Source organism: Molothrus aeneus, chromosome 3 (genome assembly GCF_037042795.1).
Source record: "Molothrus aeneus isolate 106 chromosome 3, BPBGC_Maene_1.0, whole genome shotgun sequence".
In the NCBI taxonomy this organism is placed as follows: Eukaryota; Metazoa; Chordata; class Aves; order Passeriformes; family Icteridae; genus Molothrus; species Molothrus aeneus.
In genome coordinates this window covers 43,467,925-43,490,054 of record NC_089648.1, presented here as the reverse complement: position 1 = coordinate 43,490,054, position 22,130 = coordinate 43,467,925, and the positions used below count along the sequence as shown (strand labels likewise).

Sequence of the window (22,130 nt, the reverse complement as noted above, 5' to 3'; positions counted from 1 at the left end):
ACTTCAAGTAAGTGTATTATAGGTATCAAAGAACATTTTTCTGCTCAAAGCAGGAGCAGATGAAGTAATATCTCAAAGATTAATTTGCTGGAAATAAAACACAGGCTTACGTTCCCTGTTCTATTAATTTTTGTATCTTTCTCAATGTTGAGGAGACTAGATTTACATTTTGTAAAAATACAGTGCGTGAAGTACTACTTCTCATGTGTTACAGACATTCTGAGAGAACAATCTTTCTATTTGTTTGGCCACTTGAAACCTACAGCCTTTGGAATTTAAAAGTCATTAAGTTACCACTATTGATCTTATGAGCAACTCAATCTTCTCTGTCGAAAATTAAAAATTCAGTCAAATTTTAACCTGATCCAGAGAAACACTTAGGTATGAGCTCACTTTGGGAACAGTGATAGTGCCACAAAAATAACCTGCTGAGCAACATGTTTTAGCAGTGCTTCAGAACAAGGCTCATGTTAACCATGCATGTAAGCACAATTTGAGCCCAGGTCTCCAGAATCAAAATTACTCTAAAATCAGTCTTACAGATAATGGTCTGCTTGGCTGAAAATCAGTCACTATACTACAAGTGATAGATATACAAGAAACTACTTTCCAAAATTTTTGTCTTGATGTTTGAAAACATTGAAATTAGCACATAAGATCATAAATTAATATGGGTTTTTATAGCACAGCTTACTCAAATGAGCATTTACTATGTCATAAATGGCAAATCTCATTTTAGAAATGCCTCTGCCCTTCAGCTTTGTATAAAGCCCTATCATGCCTCTTTGCCAAGGAATATCTAAGTTTATATAGGCTGGGAACACAACAATCTTATAGCAGCATCCTGGCTGGAATTGCCTGTTTGCATACACACATAAATTCTCTGTTAAATAACATCAATCAACAAGCTTTAGCAACTTTAACCTTAAGCACACAGTGGACTGAGCTGTAGCAGAAATACCAGGACAGGAAACTGTAACTAGTAGAGTTCAAGGTCATACAGCAATGGTTCTCCTTTGAAATTGCAACTTTAGGCATCCAAGAGATTGATTAAAAGAAAACATGGAGGCGTACTGACTTGGAATTTAGACACAGACAATGATGCTTTCTGTAAGGGCCTGCTTCAGTGATGAGGAAAAAAAACAACCAACCCACCAACCAAATGAAAATCAAGAAATAAATATCCACACTGACTTCAACAGGCTTTGTATCAAGATGCCAATGCACATTTCTTAGCATTCAGACATTAGTCCTTCTTTAAAAATATGGATTAAGAAAGAAATTAGCATTTTCCTCCATAATTTTATTGTGGGAGGAATTATGTATAAATAATTAAAATCAGTATTTAAATAGAAGCTGCCCATTTGCTTGTACCAGTGATAAAACCTGACCTTTATGACCTTTCATTCAGTGTTCCCCATGGGCATTAAGCCTAATTCAGTTACACAGTCACAGTGAAAAATCAGGCACTGATAGCACCATTGTATGGAGAAGCAGAGAAGTCAAATTAGAGCATCTCTAAATGCAATCAGCTTTCAGCACCTTTGCAGCCCAGGCCACAAATAACTTGTTTTACTTCACACAGCAAATTACTGAAACAACTGAGAAGAGACAATCCCAAAATAGACAGGATACAGTGCTCACTGGCGTCACCAGAGGTAAAGGACAGAGGGTTCAAAACACTGGTAAGCAGATGCTGTGCTATGTATGCTACATTCCCAAAGTTTCTCATAATTCATAAAGCTGAAGCTGAAGTAGCAATGATTAGGTGTTACAGAAACTTTCTTTAGTATAAAGAGAAACAAATCTCGGGGCAATCCCAAGCACAAATAGAGACTGGGTAGAGAATGGATTGAGAGCAGCCCTTGGAGGAAGGACTTGGGGATGTTGCTAGACAAGAAGTTAATATGACCCAGCCATGGGCACTCCCAGCCCAGAAAGCCAAACATGTCCTGGGCTGCATCCAAAGCAGCGTGGGCAGCAGGGCCAGGGAGGGAATTCTGCCCCTCTGCTCTGCTGAGACCCCACCTGGAACCCTGCATCCAGCTCTGGGATCCCCAGAGAAGACATGAACCTGTTGGAGCAGGTCCAGAGAAGGGACACAAAGATGATCAGAGTGGTGGAGCATCTGTCCTAAGAAGACAGGCTGAGAGACTTGGGGCTGTCCAGACAAGGAGGTTTTGGGGATACCTTATGGCAGCCTTCCAGTGCCTAAAGGGGACTTACAGGAGAGCTGGAGAGGTACTTTCAATGACGACAAGGGGGAATGGCATTAAACAGGAAGAGGGCAGGTTTGGATTGGATATTAGGAAGAAATTCTTTACTGTGAGGGTGGTGAGGCACTGGAACAGGTTGCCTGGAGAAGCTGTGTATGTCCCATACCCAGAGGTGTGGAGCGAGGCTGTATGGGGCTTTGAAAAATGTGATCTAGTGGAAGATGTCCTCATCCATGGTAGGGGTCTTGGAACTAAATGATTGTTAAGGTCCCTTCCAACCCAAGCCATCCTATGAAATAACTCCACAACAGAGATCAAGGCACACCAGAAAGTGTTTCATAATCTCACTCATTCAGGGCAATCTCCATTCTCTGTGTTTTTTTCTGATTTCTTTCACATTAACCAAAGCACAGTACTTAGTCTGCCCACTATGCTTAATTTTTCTTCCTTTAAAAAATCCTGAAGATGGAATTTTTCTTTTAAATCCATTGGAATTCCACAATTACTGTAAGTGCTGCTGCTATCAGATATGATACACTACATTTTTAGACAAGTATCTGATTTTCAATTGTTAATGAAGATGGAGCTGTTTGTGAGTCATGATCCTTCACAAAGTGAAAAAAGGGCATGTTTCTAAGATTTCATTTCTGAGCAGTAACTGTTCTGCCAGTTCAAGGTGAGAAATTGTAACTTGGAGAGCTTCAAGGAAGCCAAGGGCAGGAATCTGAGAGCAAATTATTTCGTTTCCAAATTATTTCGTTTCTCCTTCAGTAAAAAGGAGACAATGGCAATTCCAAATATAATACCAAGAGGTTGTGAAAATAAGCATATTAGAGACAGTTAAATCTGCAGGAAGTCAGTGCATTACCCACTATTATAGAGATAATAAAGGGATGTGAAGCATTTTGAAAGGACCAATATTCTTGTGAAGATACTTAATCTGTAATTTGTGTAAGTGAAATTATTTTCTAAGTTAAACAACTCATAGCTCATACCTCTCAGCAGACCATATGAACTGAGAAATAAACACCTCCAGGATTCCCATCAACCCACAATGGACTCATGGGTAGAGCTAATCTAAAATATTTCTGTAAAGTCAAGTTTAAAATGTTTCTTTTCAAATAGTTTTGTTGAGTTGAATATCTATATTTGGTTGGGGGTAAGGGGGAGATGAGGGAAAGGTCTCAGTGACCAGCTCAGATAATATACTTATGAAGCTATGCCTGGAATTCCTTCGTTGGTACCTATGACACTATCAAATTCATTGGAAAGAGTTTATCGCAAAGTTAAATGTCAGCAGCTGCAAGCCTTTAAATGGAACATACTTCAGCTCCTGGGCAATGGCAGCGATCTGTTCCACCCTGTCCTGGTGAGCAGCCAAATCGCTCTCAAAAGCTTCATGTTTCCTTAACATGGCACGGACTTCTGTCAGAGAGGCAGACTCGTAATCCTTCTGAAGCAAGGTCTGCTCTTTGCCTGAAAGAGGAAATAAAAATATTACTAATTTTTTAGCAATTTATTTGTTAGGAAAATTGTAAATTTAATCAACTTTTTAGTTGAGGCATGGTGAAAATCAAATGTATGATTTCATATGATTTGATTAAATCCCACCCCTACTGAAATCAGCAGCAAATTGTCAGCACATGTTAATTAGAAACATATATTTTTAAGGCTCTCACAGTAATGTCCTGGGTTTTGCATAGGCAGCTTATACAGGTCTAAAATAGTGAGTACTACATTGCTGGCATAAAAATGGTATATTAGCAAAAACTGTATCTCTAAACCACTGTGATAATTTTTTGTAGAATAGATTTAAAAACCCAGAAATTACACTGCTATGCTCAGCTTCACTCTTACTAATGATCTGTTATTCTTTTTTTATGTTCTGTCTTCAATTCATTAGTCATTTCAGCACTTAAAAAAAATAAACCTGAGATGTGTGACTGCCTTTTGTATTGAACTCTGAATTTTAAGTGGAAAATGCCAACTCATCTACAAAAGGCTAGAGAAACAAAGATTAAGTAGAAACTGAAACATTACTGCTGAGTAGCTCCTATGTTGGACAACTGAATCCACACAGACAGGTCCTGCAGCTGCACTCACACATGGCATTTGCAGCTCTGTGAATCCTAGAGCCAGAAGCAACTATTGTTCCACTTGCTGTGTACCAGCTTATGTGAAGTTTTCCCTACACAACAGCTATGACTTGCGACCATGAGGAGTTTTTATGCTCAGAAAATCGGCTCTCAGGGCTGTAGTCTCCCTTCTAGTATCTGCTTGGCAACCATTTACAGCCTTGCATGCTTCCAGCAACTGTAAGAGGATGGACTCTGATTCATTTTCACAGTGTCAAAATAATCTAGCTGGGAAAAGCCAGAAGCATGGCAGAAACAGGAAGACAGTCGTCAGGATGATAGAGCAGACCTACGTTTAATAGGCCCGAACAAAACTGAATGTCACTGTAAGGTCCTACAGGTGTCACAGCTACAGGTAAGGTTAGGTTACCATTAGAAGCCAGAACTATTAATAGTTTATAATTAAGAGTTTGGAGCAAAGCAGACACAAGTCCAGTATCATGTAGTTTATCTCAACTATTCAGAACATCATGATGACCAAATAATAATAAACTCAGAATATTTCTGTTAAGTATTCCACACTTAGCCAGTGGCATGACTGAATTCCTGGTGTACAACTGTGTAGGAATACATTAGCAGTAATGGCTTCTATTCAAATGCAGAATATTCCCATTAAGTTTGACTCACTGCCTCAAGCATGATTTTTACAGTTACATCTCATTAGCAACATGCCAACAAGTTAGGACCGTTACTACAGTCAACAAAACCTGACATTTTATCTGTTATTATTTTAGATTGTCTGAAATTGTCCAAACTACTTATGAGTGAGTTTCTAGCTGGCAAATACTCAGCACTGACAGGTCGACTTCAAACATTAGAATACTAAAATGTAAAAAGCCATCTCTCCTCACCATATGCCCACTGTTCATGAGTGGAAGCCTTCTGCCTAAATTTCTCAGCCAAGTGTTCCAGTCTTTCCAGTCGTCGTATTTCATTCAGCAGCCACTCTTCATAGCCTTTCTCAGCTTGCTCAAGTCTCTGCCAAGCGCCGGCAATATCCTGTGAAGAGAATACATGGGAGAGATGGATGAAACTATAATCTCTTTTTATCTACGTTTACAGATTTTTGATTCATTCACAATTTGGCTTCAAAAAGAGAAGTTTTTATATGCAGATTTTGTAAAATCACAGAGTTATATAACACATTGTCGGGGCGTTGTGTTTTAGTGTGGACACCTGCACCTCATAGTGTGTTGTGTTCAGGGGCATTTATGAAAGGAGCCCCTATAGAAATGGTTTCCAAGCATGGCTACAGGTCCAATGTCTTCACAATATATTGCTTTTACCTCCCATTTTACAATGTGTGTGTTCTTTTATAATATATCTATGTGTTATCAAAATGAAAGTGCTTTGCTTTTACAAGTGGACAATAGCAAGGTAATTACTATCTAGAGGATTTGGTGCATGTTTTACCCGGAACACAAATTCATTTCACTTTCTGTGGTATACAAAGTTTTGTAAGCTTTCTTGCAAACTCAAAAGACATGAGTGGGAAGCTGAAGTAACAGGGCCCTTATTTTCTGCATATGGAGGGTGGACAATAACCCTTTCCAGATAGAGCAATTTTTTTGTTTATGAAAAACAAAACACAATAATAGAATAGAGTAGAGAAACAGGTTTGCTGGATTCCACAGGAAATGTTTTGACCCAGTCAAGTCACAGTACTTATCAGCAGATGAGAATTCTTGGTACGGACTATTCTTATCTTCATAGACATAAGAGAAAAGGCAGAATAGGAAAAATGTAGAAACATGTATTGAGCAATGTTTGTTTGATGATTAAAATGTCAGTGAAACAACTGAGTTTTGCTTAAATAAGCAATCATTGGCCCAATGATGCACAAGTATTGATAACACTGCCAAAGGAAGCTCTCTATAGTCTTGCATCTCCAGATAATTTGCTTTTGGGAAAGCCTTCAAAGAGGCAGGAGCATGCTTATTAGAAAGCAAGATTCTGGAACAAAAGGGAATGTGTAAAAGGAGTTTGGTATTGAAAAAGTACAACAAACTGATGTTTCTGAGAATGACTTAGAATGGCTTTTCAATCCCTCACATTGGTTTTTTTGGGAGATCATTGATAAAACAAACAGAATATTAAAGCCTCCTTTACTTACTGAAACCATTTTCCCCTCTGACGGCATGAAAGCGGGCCGATTGCTGATTCTCAGTTTTGTCTGCAGGGTGTTGAAATTGATCTCCAGCTGACATTTCTCCTGGACTTTGGGAGGTTTGTGCTTGCGGCGGTAGTCCCGGAAGTCCTCTAATTTCTTCTGCATAGCCTGCATTGTTTTTTCTGGGGTCCTGTTTTCCAGCCAAGGAATTGTCCGGCGAATCCATTCCAAAAGCTTTCAAGCCAACAAAACCAAGTCAAATAAAGGCAATGGAAAAACAACTAAAAAATATTATATTGAACTTACAAATCTTAATTAAGTTTGTTCCAATTAAATATTATTGACTGCAGTTGGTACTGATGCCTTAATGCTGAGTAAGCACAAAATATTCAAAGCTAAACAATATTTTTATATTGTATTGCTTTATAAAAGTAACAAATTTGCCCAGATATTCCAGGTATTTCTAGAAATAACCTGATTTTCAGAAAGATTAACACACATCTAATGTTCCTCTAATTACTCAAAATCTGAGTTACCCAGCATCAACTGCCACTTTCAAAACCATGGGTCTTGGTGTTTCAGGTTTGTCATATTTATGGGATCAGGACAGAAACCAGCCTCAGGTCATGTTAAAATCTTCACTCAGAAGGCCATTAGTGCAAATTTAGATACAGAAAGTAGTGCTGCGATTTCAGTTTATTTTTGCAGATTAAGCAATAAAAGATAAGAGAGCGCTCATTTGTGCACTCTACATCTGTAGTCCTGCTTGGCAGATTTGCCATTAAACAAGAAAGGACAGGAGGAGCACTTTCATCTGTACATTCATCTGCTGTCCTCGCTCACAGATGGATTGTGAACAACCTGACAGACCCTCTCCAGGTGTGCTCTGCAGTACACAAAGCCAAGGGGCTTGCTTGATCTGGAATGTTCCACATGTGGTCAAGGTAGGCTGTCTTGGAAGACTGGAGAAACTGGAAGCCTGGTCTTGGGGCATATGGATGGCAATCCTCAAGACACACTTTTGGGCACGTTAACAAGACTGACTGACTGACTAGGGCACATTCACTGACTGACTGACTTCCTGTGCAACCTTCAGTCACACAGGAAGTTGTGGTGAGTGATTCACCCGAAACTCAATGTCTTGGGCAGCTGGGCTTTGCAACCTGCCACTGAGAGATTTACCTTCACAGTGTCTCTGCTTTTCTGTCTTGAAGAGAGTGCACAAAACTTTCAGCTTTCAATAGTTCATGAGCATTGTTGTCACCACATTACAGATAGAGCATCCTTACCTCACTTGCTAGTCTCTCATATTCTTCCATCAACCTCTCATTTTCCTGATTCACAGCAAGCACCTTACAGATCCGGTTAGCTGCAGTCTCAGCCTGTAACACACAGCAAATAAACAGAACATATTCATAAACACATTCTGAGAAAGGCGTAGGCTTGAAGAAAGAGAGAGAATGTGGCTGCTGCAAATAAAAGATCACTTTTTTTATAGTTGGTGATTTATGCTCCTAGGTTGCTTAGATACTCATTTTCCCTCCTTCTGCAGCCATAGATTCCAATGGCCTGAATGAGGCACAGATCAGCACAGAGGTCTCCTTGTTGTACAATGAAGCCTTATTATATAGTTGTCTAATAAATCTTTTCTTTTTAAAAACAACTTAGGCCATTCTTAAAGATATCCTATTAGGTTATTTTTTTAAGTCATATCAAAAAATATTAGATTTGTTAGCCACACTAGATAGACACCACATGTGATGCAGGAGTCTCAGACCACTCTATATCTGCATACCAAATGTACAACCCTTGAGACTAAGTGCAGCTCAACCACTGACAGCAGATCTTTTCACGCCTCTTAACAAATTTATATGTGAAGGCTCTGTGTAGCTCTGCCATATTTTAAATTTACTAGTTTGATACCACAAAGCAGTACTTTCATTAAAATATGACTCTGGAATATATCTAATCAAATAAATATCCATGTAGACTCCCGTGTTACAGAGTATTTGGAATTCCCCTTTTGCATGAACATCAAAACCCTCCTACCCAGGAATGAGAGAGTGCAACAGCATAGCTATGCTGTGGTAAGGTACAGGGGACCTAGCAGACAGGAAGGGAAATTCAGTCCTGAGGATGAAGGCAAAATATCAGCTACTTTAAAGGTTTGTTGCTTTTTTTGTAACATAAATTGGATTATGCCCATTTGTAGGCTAGAAATGCATGAAAGAGAAGAGTGGGAAGTGCCACATTTATGAGTGAGTATCCCATTAATTACATGAACATCTGCTGCTGATGTTCATGCCTTTTATACTAGTACTTTCATCCACAAATTCTGTTGGCTTCAGTGGGAGCCAGGCACAAAAACCATGTTGGATGTCTTCTGTGCCTTTCTGTCTCTTTAGGCATCTTTGAAAATCTAGCCCTAAATTACAACTCAGCATGAGTAAGTCTCAGTCTCCAAAAGTCAAACATTCTGTTATGTAGCAAACACATAAGATCTTGTAGCAACAAGCAACAACTCCACTTAATATCTTCAAATCAGCGTTTTCCGAAACAGTCCTTAAAATTATCAAATAAAGACCCAAAATTAGAAACAGAATGCGTATTTGAATTAAAGAAGTTAATTTGTTACACAACATTTAACTAAAACAGGTTTGAGAGTTCGTTAAAAACAAATATTAGTGCTCAAGTGATATTTGCAAATGTTAATTAAAACCACATAGTACTAAATTAGTTGAGGTTGGTTTTTTTAATAAACTAGTGGAAATGTGAAACAACCAGTCAAAAACACAGCAACCTGAAGAGACAGTTGATTAATACCTGCTCTGCTCCAGCAAAAGCATGGTAGAAGCAGGACACATATGTCATGATAGCTCTCTCATCAGGTTTGGGAGTGTTCACAATGTCTACAAGAGGGGGGAGAAATTAAAATAAAACAAGAAAAAAAGGAATCGAGGAGTAGAAAACAGGATTAATAAATAAATGCATCACTTCATGTCCTTCTTACTGCTTTCTTGTCCTTAGCTCTGTATCCAAGAAATTCTACAAAGCTGTAAAAAATTTACTGTTAGATTGAGGGGTGCTGACAGAATAAAAAGTACACTAAAAATTCAGTGTAAGCTCATACAAAGAGGATGATTTTTTTTCATTAAGCTCAATCCAGCAGTACTTTCATAGGGGAAGTGACCCTAATTTTACCAGGACTGTCTGCATAAGAACTAGCACACATATGTCTGGTGACTTAAATTGTGGGGGTTTTGACTAAGACACAGGAAAGACAGACTACATTTCAGTCTAGGGAGATGTTCTCTGGAAGTTGCATGTTAGCATTTTTAGCATCAGTATTTTTCCTATTACCAATACCTGAAGTATGCCCAACTCCAAACCGCCTTACTTTTCAAAATTTTCCTTCTTTTCTTTAGGACATGATTCCAGAGCTTGTCTGAGATGTCTATAAATGTTTCTGTTTTGCTTAGTAGCATCATTTGATGTTGCTGTTTGTACTTACCATTAAGCATTTAACATTTTAAAAACAATCCTGAAAGCATAAGAGAAGGGTTTATTTTCTGAGCATGTTATGATGATTTTGACATCTGTAGCAGAAATAATATCCAGCAGAGAGAAGAAAGATGGAATTCTACAATTGTTTTTCACTCTGAGCTTATTTTCATCTTACATTTTTAATGGTGCTTCAGATGAATGCACACAAATTTATTTTAAGGGGAACATCATCCTCTCCCATTTGGTAACTAGCTGTCAAAAACCTACTGGATATTATTAGTAAATATGCAGAAAGATGAGACAGGAAGGTTTGTTTCTATGGAACAAATGGATAGACTACTACTGGCTCTACCAAAACAGCAGCTCACAGAGAAAAGAGGCGACAGGAAATGAGCTCAGCTCTAAGATGCTGTTCTAGTAACTAGTGAGAAAAAGATCAGAAAAGGAAAAATTGCTGAAAAAAACAAGACAGAAGGTGAAGGATGAGATCTGATCCATCTACAATCTCACCTTCTGAGCACCAGCAAATGCATGGTAGTAACAGGAAACATAAGTCATAATGGCTCTTTCATCAGGTCTGGCAGTGTTTACTACATCTGTGTGGAGAGAAGAGGGTTAACTGCTCAGAAATTCTCACAAGGTACTTTCACCTCATTATGCTAATGGTGCCACCTCCGTGCTGTAAGGATTCCAAATAAATACACAATTATTCAGGTTGCATCTGTTTACTGATATGAGTGCAAAGCCACCTAAGCTTTAGCAATCAGCAAACACAAAAGATACAATTCTCCCTGAAATGGCAAAACATCTGAAGGCTGAGACTGTACAGAAGGGTATTGCTACCTTCTGGTTTGTGGAAACTTCCAAGCAGATGGCATGGCTGGCAGATCTGCTGGGTTCAGCTTCACTGCCACTCCAAAGCAACTTCATCTGAATCTCTGCAATTACTGCAGAGCTAAATGCAGCCACTGACAGTCACAAACCAGAACTGCACTCAGTGTGTATCAGCACAGGGTCCCTGTGTCTGACAGGGTACTGGCATATAACTGGGAACCTGTACAACTCCTGCAGGCCAGAAATACATTTTGTGCTAAGAAAAGTTGGACAGTAGCAGCTCTGCAATCCCTGTGCCAGCCCATCTTTTTCATTAATAGCATAAATCACAGGAGGGTTTGGCTTGGCTGGCTAATAGCTTTGTCCCTACCATGGCAGGAGAGTGGAAATATAAAGTGGGTGCAACCAAGGTATGCATGCATAGGTAAAAATGGACCTTTTCAATAATTAACAGAGAAAGAAAGGTGTTTTTACAGCAGTTATGGCTGAGTAATGAATGATTCTACTGCAACCTGCATGGATTCCTGTCAATGAAAGGAGTGGGAAGATACTGACTTGAAAAGACCCTAAAATGAGTGAAAATTTCTAATGTTAACAGTGAGATTTCTAAGTTCAGGATCAATATATTTACTGATTTTGCATCTACTTTATGTAGCTGTGAACAAAATTTTGCAAAGTTTCCATGGAGAGCACAGTGGAAATAAAGATGGCAAAAAGTGACCACGAATACTTAAAGGGTATTAGAAAGAATATCATTTCATTATCTCCTCCCCTGCCAAGAGGAGAACAGTGAGATAAGGAATAGAATGTGCAGAAAATTTGGTGAGGAAAATAAAAGGTTTCTTATATTGATTATGAAGAGAAGAGGAAAAAAATGAAGAAAGCTGCTCAATGGCAAGGGGACAGCACTTCTCTGTTTATTCCTTGCACAGTATTTCAGAACAAAATAATTAAGTGGTGTTGTTGAAAGGTGAATTGCATTTCAAAAGATGAAAACAATTTGTTTTAAAGCATGAAAGTGAAACTACTCTTCAATGAAGAGATTACAGCCTGGACTTTCCAAATCATCCTGTCTAACTTTCCAAATGAAGACTTCAAGAGGAGCAGGCGTAGTCAGTTTGAGTGCTCTGGATGATTCCCATCTTATCACTGCTTTACTGAGAAGCCACCAGAGCTGAGTCTCCATTCTTGGGGAAGAATGCTTTGAACTAATTTAGGCAAATTCCAGTAGTTTGCAGCATTTTTTAGCCCTGAGTATGAAAGTTTGATTATCTTGAAGAAATTCAGGAAATTCTCAAGATAATTGGAGACACATGAATTATTTGTTAAAAGTATCACTGCAAAAAGTTTACAACTAAAATGAACAAAAAAAATGCTTTCCTCAACCTAGCTCTTTTTTAGAGGTGAGCCATGTGTTAGCATATTTTGAAGGCTTTGGAAGTACTTCTACTTTTCTATTTTTGGCCTCTTGCTTAAATGTTTAAAAAACTGAATATAAATAAATATAATAAAAAGTTGCTAACAGTTATATTTCCTTTATTAAATTTGAATTATTAAAAGCAAGGATTAACTTTTGATCCTGCATTCTACCTCAACACAGTGGGACCATGTGCTGAGGTTAGGGTCCAAAGCACTATAATAAATGCAACCATTAACAAACAATAAATAATAAAGCAAAAAGTGAGTGAAATTATCCAATACATGCCAGAAAGAAAAGAAAATATATTTTTGAAAATGAAGCAAGTTGCTACATTATGATTCATATGGAAGGAATACTGAAAATCTGTTAGGAAAAAAAAACCAACAAAAAAAGAAATTTTACTGTGCCCTGCTTACAAACAACACAAACTTCAGTAAGGTATAACTCTCACCTTCTGCATCCAACATCTTTGGGATATCCAAATGCTTTTCAGCAATTTCCATGGCAAGGTTGATATTCCCTATGGGGTCATCCTGCATTAAAGAAAAAAATACAATGAGTTAAAGATAGAAGTTTTTCTTTGAAGCAAGACTAGAGTAAGTACACTAAAACTTAGCTTCTATTTTTCCAAACTGCAAACTGGAGTCACAACTATTGTTCTTCAAAAAACAGTCTAGGTATATAAACTTGGTCCATCTGCTGCTATATTTTCAAAAGAAAACTTTAATAAGCTGTTCTCTACAGCTAGAACTCTGCTGGAAATGCACTCTGGAGGTGAACACAGATAACAGTGTACTCTCAGTTCTGAGCTAATTCTGAATGAAGTACAGCAATTATACAGACACTAAATGCCACTGGACCAGCAGGCTAAATGAGACTGTTCAACACAGAGTCAGCCCTGCCTGTTTTATACCCACTATACAGTATATCACAGGGATATGACTTCCACTGAGTTCTCTGCTGGTTAGGTGCATGCATGAGAAGAAGCAAGCACAGGCAGAATTGTTCTCCAGAAGGAGTGAAACTTGCCAATTTGGGCTTGGAAATAAAAATCCGTAATGCCTCTATAAACAAAATTTTAGGGCTGTGGAAATTCAAACACTTCCTCTGGTTTTAAGATTTTGGTTTTTGAAGGAAAGAGAAAGCAAGCTGTGAGCACACTTCAGATAGAGAACGCAGATTTTGTAAAAGAAAATTCAAAAGACAGTAAATCTAAGTGAGACCTATTGACTAGGTTAAAGCACTTTGCCCATGAATGAGTGATGATCACCTCCTATTTGTGTGCTTGGTACTAAGTGCAAAAGCAAATAGTGCTCCACTGGTAAAGGAATGCTTTAAAATCATAGCAGCTTCTGAAGAATTGGAGATTTCCATCACCCATCCTTTTAAACAGAACTACAAGCTGCAGTAACTAAAAATCTCTGCTACAGCTAAAGAAATACCTCATCTAACTTGGCATAGTCAAGCAGATCAGGCCTGTGTCTATGGATAAGGGCGTTGAAAGCAAGGCCATCTTTCCAGCTACAGGTTCACATGAAACATATTGGTGAGAAAAGGAAAGGACAGCATGCAGGCGGTAAGAAACCAGACACCAAGACAGCTGTTAATGTAACCAAAATGAAGAGTCAATCAAACATAGCCAGGCCAGAAAAGCAAGATCTATTTTAGGATTTTTTTTTCTGCATGTGCTTTATGTTCAACAGCTCAGCCTCAATTTGAAACCTGACCTGTTCTTATTTTGGAAACCTCTAAGAGGAAAATAGTACCATTGAAGCAGACCTGCTTATGTTCTGTTCCCTTTTCTCAGCACTCATCTATGGGATGGTTAACTGTGATGTTCTTCAGCACCACGTACCACTTTTCAAAGCACAGATTCAATCAAACTCACTTCTGTTCATGCCATGCAAAATAAGCACATGTGCACAAAGACAGGTAGCTCAGTCATTCCATTACTCTGTTTATCTGTAGGAAAGGTTGCATATAGAATTGGAGAACAAGCTGATTTTGATGGCTAATATTTTGCCCATTGGTTCAGATCTGAAGTTGTCTTAACAGCTGCCTAAGTTTAAATCTTAGTACTGTGCTCAGTACTAAATTAATTTTTAATTTTCATCACTGCGAATTTCAGGGACTCTGACATAAATTGAACATATAAACATATAAAGCAGACTAAGATTTAAAATAGTTTCAGTTCATTCATTTATCTATTCTTCACCAAGGACCTTCTAATAACAGTTGATTCCACTAGTAAACCAGTTTGCAATGAAAGGGCATGGACAGTTGATATTTTACCACTCTCTCTCATCAATGCAAAGTTGCACACAAGAGATTAAAACCATGATTAAGGTTTCTGTTGCACTGGTGTTTACATGAGGCTGGTGTTTAGATTCATTCCAGAGAGGAGAAAACAGTGTGTCTGTATTGAGAGCTAATGTGAAACAAGAACATTCTACTTCTTTCTAGGTTTTTTTTTTCCTTCAGTAATGATACCAAGAAATTCTGACATTACTGCTCATTCTTCATTTCTCCCTCTCAAACTGAAGTATCTTTTAGAAAACATGCATTTTGCCGTAAATAGCAAACTGTAATAAAATAGTTTTTAATCCCCATGAGGTACTACCTAAGGAGGTTAGCTTATGGGTTTTGCTTCCACTTGTCTGGAAGTACAGGTAGAAAAGTAGATCTGAAAATCAGTGAATACTTCCTGAATATGTAAGACTAGTAATTTACTGTGTATTCCTAGTTAGTAAGAGCAGTATTTTTTCTAAGGAATCTTAGGATTGATTGTCATGTCATTGTTTACTGGTCTGCAATCTCCAGTTATTTACACCAGATAAAAACAGGATGGACAATACTATCAGTGGTAAATGGATAATTCCCATGTATTTGATTTAACATCCATACTGGGCAGTGTAAAGACTTCATCAACTGTCAGAATCTGAGGGCCAGATTATTTGCAATTAAATGCTGAAGTCATTGTAATGGGATGGAAAGGACACAGGACAGTCAGGAGGTCCTCTCCCTTGTGTCACTGAGGTTTTTTTGGGAAGGACTTTAGAAAGTCAGTCAAAATTAGTATGCACTCCTCAGCCTGTCTTTTAGAAAACATGCTAAGCAAACCAGAAGCCAGCCAAATCACTGCAGGACACCATGCTGTACCACCCAGGCTGATGACCTTATTTAGCTTGGAGTAGTCAATAAGATCAGGTCGGTGTCTGTGGATAAGTGCACATAATCCAAGGCCATCTTTCCAGCTTTACAGCAAAAAATAAAATGGAAAAAAAATTAGTTAATAAAGTCATGGCATTTTACAATTTGATCCTTGCTCAAGGCTTAAATTAAAGCAGGAATTCTGTCAAATCCTGAACTTACATCCTGTCAACTCTCTCTGAGCTGCTCTGTTACTGTACTCTATCTATCTATAGTACATATCTTACTCTACCATCCATACATACTTAAGGTATACTCCATAAACTCCATGTAGACTTCAAATACTTTCTAGGCAATGTACATTTTGTGCAACAGTCCCTGATTTCAATTGCTTAATTCATGCGGTGTTCTAGGACAGCTCAAGTACACATTCATCCATGAAAGTGCATCATCTCCCATTACACTCACAGCGTATTTGTGAAAAAATAAAAGGAGAGCAAACCTGCAATTACTTGAATTTGCTGAAGCAATTGGCTTTTCCTCTGTTATTTCTGAGAATTTTACTGGCACAACCAAGTGCTTAGAGAAGTAAGAAATCATCAATCAGCTCAGTTTATTTAAAACACTTCACACATATGACAGCTTTGATCTGAGTTCTTACACTTCAGCCTGACTTCAGACCTGCTACCTTTTATGGCAAGAACAGGAAATGAATGGAGCTACAAATAACTTATTTTTGGAAAGATTATGAGAGGTTTCTTTCAGCCAGAAGCAATTATTCTGTAAGATACTTTATGTAAAGACTTTAAGCAATCACAGGGACTGAGGGTTTGAGGTCTTGTCCTGTGCAGTAATTGTGTGAGCCTAAGCATGTTAAAATCCCTACTACTGAGATGCCTGGGTATGTCCTTCAAATAATAGAACCATCTCCAAATAGAAAAAAAAAAGAACAAAATCAAGCAGAATATACCTATATTGTATAACATAAAATCATCTAGAATGTAAAACCAAATCAAAGTGAGCACCAAAAAATTTCTTTTTCTTTTTCCAAAAGGTGCAAAATAAAATGATCTGGATAGCCCACTGCAAAGTAGTACTGTAAGAGCCAATCCACACAAACATAAATGAAGGTACTTCCATTCAAGATGTTTTCCCCATATCATGTATCAGACCAGTGTATGTACATAAATACACTAAGATTCTGACACTGTAACTTACAGTATACCATCAATCCATAAAAAGTTCTATTAAATATATCTTTGCATATTCCAGGAAAGTAACACAGAGAAAATTTCAGATCTCTGAGAGGCAGTACAGGGACTGTACATCAGACAAATTTTTCTTATCTCGTAACATATGTATGAACTGTATCTTCTCTGCCACTAAATGTGCTTTAGGTATTACACATCGAGAATTAATTCAAATCACTAATATAGAGCTCTTGTTTTAAATACTAGAAGGCTCTCAGGGAAGGGAAGATCACCTGGTTAAACAGTGCACGTGCTAAGTCATGTACTTTAATGAGGTAGGCCAGTGGCAGAGATTTAGGAACTAGCCAAATCCCCAAACCAGGCAGACTGTATAGGGCCTGGAATTCCCATTCTAGCTCTTACTGAAAACACAGAAACACAAGGCTGGAGCTTTCATGAAATTTTCCAACTTAGGTTATGAGCCTGATTCTGTAAACAAATGTGTTTACAGTGCTGCTGTTGTGTATTACTGAGTGCATTTTATGCTCCTTATAGTAATGTACATTGCAAAACAATACAGATGGATTCATCGTAATCATGAAATATTCACATGCTCAACACACTGGTCTTTTTGCCAGAAGAACTTCTCTGTGGCTCTCATTTGAAAGCAGTCATTTGCCACTATGCTACAGTACTCGGGAATTACTACAAAGGACCTCTAAAGATGTAATATGGTAATTCTGTATATAGCAGGATCTTTTTCTTTTAAATAGTAACTCTGGAAGTCATAGTAAATAATGCTAAAGGCTAACCAAAATAACACTCTGAAGAGAGAGGACGAGAATTTGAAAAAGGTCTAGGGAAGAGCAAAATTCTCTGATCAAATATATACCTGCACAACTGTGGGGAAAATTTGACATAACATTTTTGAGATTGCTTCTATCTCTTGAAATAATGGAAGATTACCTAAGATGGAAGTTTTGAATGTTCACATTTCTGTAAGGAGCAGTTTTCCTTTGACACCACAGCAGCAGCCCTTCTTTGGCAGAGGTCTCTGTAAAAGACACGAGGAAGTAAAAAAAAAGGAAAAATTTTAAAACTGCTCAAGTAATTAATTTCCCGTCATCTTAAATGTGGTTGGCCATCTGAAACCGAATAGCATAAACCAACATTTTATCCTAAAAGTTGTTCATATAAATGCACTACTGGCATTTCATTAAAATACAAAGGTCAGTTAAGATTAGAACCTCAGCCTGTACAGAATGTTCTAGGATGTCAGAAATTAAAGGAATTACATTTTTTTGGACAGTAGACTGTACACTGGAGAAAAATACCCAATAAAAATATAATGAAAATAGACATAAAAGATTGTGTTGGTGCCATGAAATGTACATGAAATATGCTTGTAGTCTCAGTTCATTTGCTTATGGGGAGGTTTAAGTGCCAAAAAACCACATTTATTATCTGAACCCTATGGGCATCTGAGTGCATAAGTAAAGGTCAGAAATTATTAAATAAACAATTAGGTCCACATTTAATATCCCAATTATGTGTTCAGGACAACAGGCAGGCAGAGCTTGAAACAATTCTACTTTTGCTGAAAATTGAGATTAGTTTCTAGAATTCTAGACTTTCAAAGCATAGACTTAATTTAAAGAGTATTGTAACAACATGCTTTTTGGAGCCAGTTACCAAGTGGAAGTTAAGAAAAAAATTCTGAAACAGTGAGGGGAAAAAATGGTAGATAGAAAGAAGAAGGATATAATCAGATCATATTTATTGGCAAAAAATGTGACAAATGGACAGGACTAAAAATGTATGTTGGAAATAGAACCAAACACAAAGGGTACAGCTAAGAAGCTCATTCATTTTGTCACCAGGTAGAGAACTTACAGTACCATTTTCTGTGGAAAAATTATTTTTAAAACACTTCTCTCAGTTATACTCAACTCATTTTAAAATGCCTTTAAACACATTTCTTAATTATTTAACATAATTGTATTACTCTTACCTTCCACTGAAATATCCTGAATAGCAAAACGAAGGATGATAGTCCAAATCATACCCAGTGTCATTTTCACATTGCCGTCCACGATTTCTAAGGTTAAAAATAGATATAGTAGTAGTATTTTAAATGTTTTTTTTCAATTTCATCTTATTTAATCACACATTTCTATAAATAATACATTGTAACTAATAAACTAATTCTACTTTTACTATAATTTTTTATGCACACAGAGTTCACCTGGGTTCATTTTTCAACAAACTCATGCTTGTGCTACTCTGTCAGTAGAACTGAAGGTTACTGAGGTCAAGGTCACTTCAGTCCTTCCATCTGAAAGGCTTCTCTCAGGGTGGTTGTAACAGTTTTAAATCTTTACCTTTTAGGATGATGTATTAGTGAGAACATGAAGGGAAATATTGAAAGTTTGAACAGTATCAGTATTAACAGTTTTCAAATACAACAGAATCAAAAAACATTGGGGTCTTACCCCAATTTTTAAGAAACTACAGGACATTAACAGTATTGGTTTTTAATAAAATGGTACTCAGAATTTCCCCTGTACTATTTATGTTTGAGAATTTACCTCTAGTGCCAGCCCAGACAAGACATGAAGAGCAGCTCAAGAGACACTGAGCTACACAGCTTCCTGCCAAGCTGCTCAGAACCACGGCAACGAGGCTGTAATGCCTCACAGATCTGAAGCAAACACACATTTAAGTATCTTTAATATAAATGTTGGGGTTTTTTTTTTTTACCTCTGGGGTTTCAATTTGTTTCAAGACTGCTTGAGACTACCTATAACACAGGGAATGTGGGAATCCCTGCCACAAGCCAGGTCAGAATCCAATGCTCCCATGCTGTAAGTGATACCGCTGAAATTTCTCAACACCAACATGTACTTCCAGATCACTTCAGTGTGCTGGTAATGTTAAATCATTCTCAAAAGTGAATCAAGAGACTCAGAAAAACACAGTGAGACTATAAGGAGGGTGCAGCATTGAGAAGGGAGGAGACGGGGCTGCAGTTTGACTTTCCAGTCACCTCACACCAAAGGAGAGTGGAGCAGGAAAGGCACCAGCTGCTCCCCTACTTAGAAGTCACCTCCAGCCTTTCTCAAAAAGTAAGCAGCTGTGTCTGCCTGGGGGCCCGCTGGTGTTCTGGGCAAGGAGCAGGAGGAACTTGCAGCAGGAGGAATTTCCTCAATTTAACATCAAATGCCAATTGAGGTGCCAGCAGAAAATGCAGTCACTCTGCTACTTAAAATTGCCTGAATCCAGGGGCAACTTCTACAGAGCAAGAGCAGCTGCTGTCTCTGAGACTAGATATACATGTTAAATTGCAGTAGGATGTGACACAAGCTGTCATTTGAACCTATGGAATTAACAAATGTGATGGGAAATATGTAACCCATCACTGCCCTATACTTATTTTGTTAGTGTGATAATTCAAGTTTATATATAAATGGCTAATTTCTCACTTTCCCCTCTAGATCCTGCACTAATTTTCCGGATTTCTTACACTACGCTGCCTGCCTTCCATGCATCCTGCCTTATTGGCCCTGGAAGACCTCAAATCTCAAAACAAAATCCTTCCAGACAAAAAAAAAGACCAAATGGCAATTAGAGCATGTAGCTACTTCTCTTTCTTCCCTCCTCCTGAGTGAAGTCAAGTCACTTCACAATTTTGATCAGCTGTCTGATATGTATATACAGTAAAGACAAATTTCTTCAAATGTAAAATAAATGTATTTAAATACTCAGGAGGCATTGTTGATTCTCAGGCAATCAATTAATAGATTTGCATAATCACCACATCGTTGTTTAGATTTACATATCTGTATGTACACACATACAGAATGAAAGAGCAAGAGAGGGAATTTTCTGTGTTGTGCCTCGGGAGGATTTTCAAGTGATTTTCCAGCTTTAGTTTCTCACAAAACTGCTTGCACAAAACAAAAAAGACTCCTATACAAGACAAGGAAGAAAAACAAAGTTGATAAAATATTGAAAAGTATCAGTGACAAAAAAGCATTGATTCATTCCGATAATTTTCCTCTACAGGTCAATAGAAGACTTCATTAATTTTTTATACTGCCGGTTGGCTCTGGCTGGAATATAGCTCCTACTCCTCACATACATAAAGCTACAGCTTTCTGGGGATGAGGGCAGAAAAAAAGAGAAAATGAAGCAGAAACAATAAAAACTGTCTAGTGAAAAAGTAAAGCAAAGCAATTTCTCAAAGGCTTTAGTCCCATTTTTTTTTATTCTGCTGTGGTTGTATGTATTAATTTTTTTTTTTATTCTAACCTTCTTGTAGCAGATTCACAGATCACTTGGTCTTTAACATTTTTTTCATTTCCCAGAAAAGCAGTACAGAAGTATTTCCCAATACTATTAACAGGATACTTGTCTTTTGGGGTTCTCCATATCTAGTTGATTTCATTCAGGATGCAAGCGCCTTCCAAGTGGAGTTACTGCACTTTTTTAAAACTTAAGAGAAAATTTCTAAGTCCTGGACTTCAAATGGTTCATAAGGACTACTTCCACAGCTTTTAATTTTAGCTTCTTGATTCTGTAGTCTCATTTCATGACCGGTGGAGAGAGATATTCTTTGACACAACAGATCAGCATAAATAAATTTGGCTCCTGCTCAGCATCACAATTAAAAGTGATCAGCTCTCTCCACTCCACAGACAGCCCAGAGAAGTCAGGCTCAGAACAATAATGATGACTTCAAAGAATATCCCTGGACCCTTAAAATACTAATTTTATTTTTGTACTGATGTCCCACAGGAATCACTGTTTTGAGGCCTTATTTTAAATGCCAGTTGTTCCCCTTGGGCCTACGTGCTCTTCACCATTCAGTATGTCAGATAATGGAACATGATTCTCAGCAGATTTAGATACAAAACTTTCATGCTTTGGAAATTAAAAAGTATCCCAAGCATCCATGTAACTCAGAGAATGCCCAAACAGATGGGTGAGGGCAAGCCCACGAGCCCCATGCTCACCCACAGGGGCAGAGAGTTAAGGGATTGTAGACTTTGATAAGGAAACAAACTTAAGGAGACTGTGCTCTCCCCTCCTTTCTGGCATTCACTCCAACCTACTATTAATGACTGCCTAGTCAACAATGCTGAAAAATGCAACAAAAGGAAAAAGAAAAGTGAAGTGTGTTTTAAAAACAGATCAGATTGCTGATCCAGTCTCCAGCAGAGCTACAGCAACAGTTGTCAGCCCAAGTGAGAGGGCAAGGCTGTGAAGTGTGGGAGCAGGAATGCAGTTCCAGGGGGCACAGGGACTCTTTAAACACCCCCTGGTGCCAGAGGTCCCACAATGTGAAACCCTACCCAGTCAGATGTGATACTGCTTTGCTGCATCAGCACAAAGCTGTGCTTTAGGTAACAAATTTAGAGAGGGGATGCAGTAAACTTAACAGGGCACTAAGCATGTCTGTGCCAGAGCTGGCTTTGTGCTCAGCCTCTTTAGGGTGGGAGGGAAGGCACGTGAATCCATCTGCTCCTGCCCACATGGATGTCATCTAATGTGGGCATTGGGCCACACTCA

At 38.1% G+C, this 22,130-nt stretch overlaps 1 protein-coding gene across 4 annotated transcripts in view; it reads right to left on the bottom strand.

Annotated features, from left to right (window-relative positions):
* ACTN2 (actinin alpha 2) overlaps positions 1-22,130 on the bottom strand; it is a 65,861-nt gene that overhangs the window by 17,010 nt on the left and 26,721 nt on the right. For 2 of the 4 annotated variants that reach the window (XM_066545668.1, XM_066545669.1), the window contains exons 4-12: positions 18,571-18,657; positions 17,526-17,613; positions 15,395-15,473; positions 12,671-12,752; positions 9,285-9,370; positions 7,751-7,843; positions 6,465-6,695; positions 5,203-5,350; positions 3,542-3,692 (exon numbers count right to left, since the gene is read on the bottom strand). In XM_066545668.1, the coding sequence (XP_066401765.1) occupies positions 3,542-3,692; positions 5,203-5,350; positions 6,465-6,695; positions 7,751-7,843; positions 9,285-9,370; positions 12,671-12,752; positions 15,395-15,473; positions 17,526-17,613; positions 18,571-18,657 (1,045 nt within the window). Of the gene's footprint in view, positions 1-3,541; positions 3,693-5,202; positions 5,351-6,464; positions 6,696-7,750; positions 7,844-9,284; positions 9,371-10,475; positions 10,562-12,670; positions 12,753-15,394; positions 15,474-17,525; positions 17,614-18,570; positions 18,658-22,130 lie in introns of all 4 variants that reach the window. The other 2 variants (XM_066545670.1, XM_066545671.1) reach the window with 1 other exon arrangement.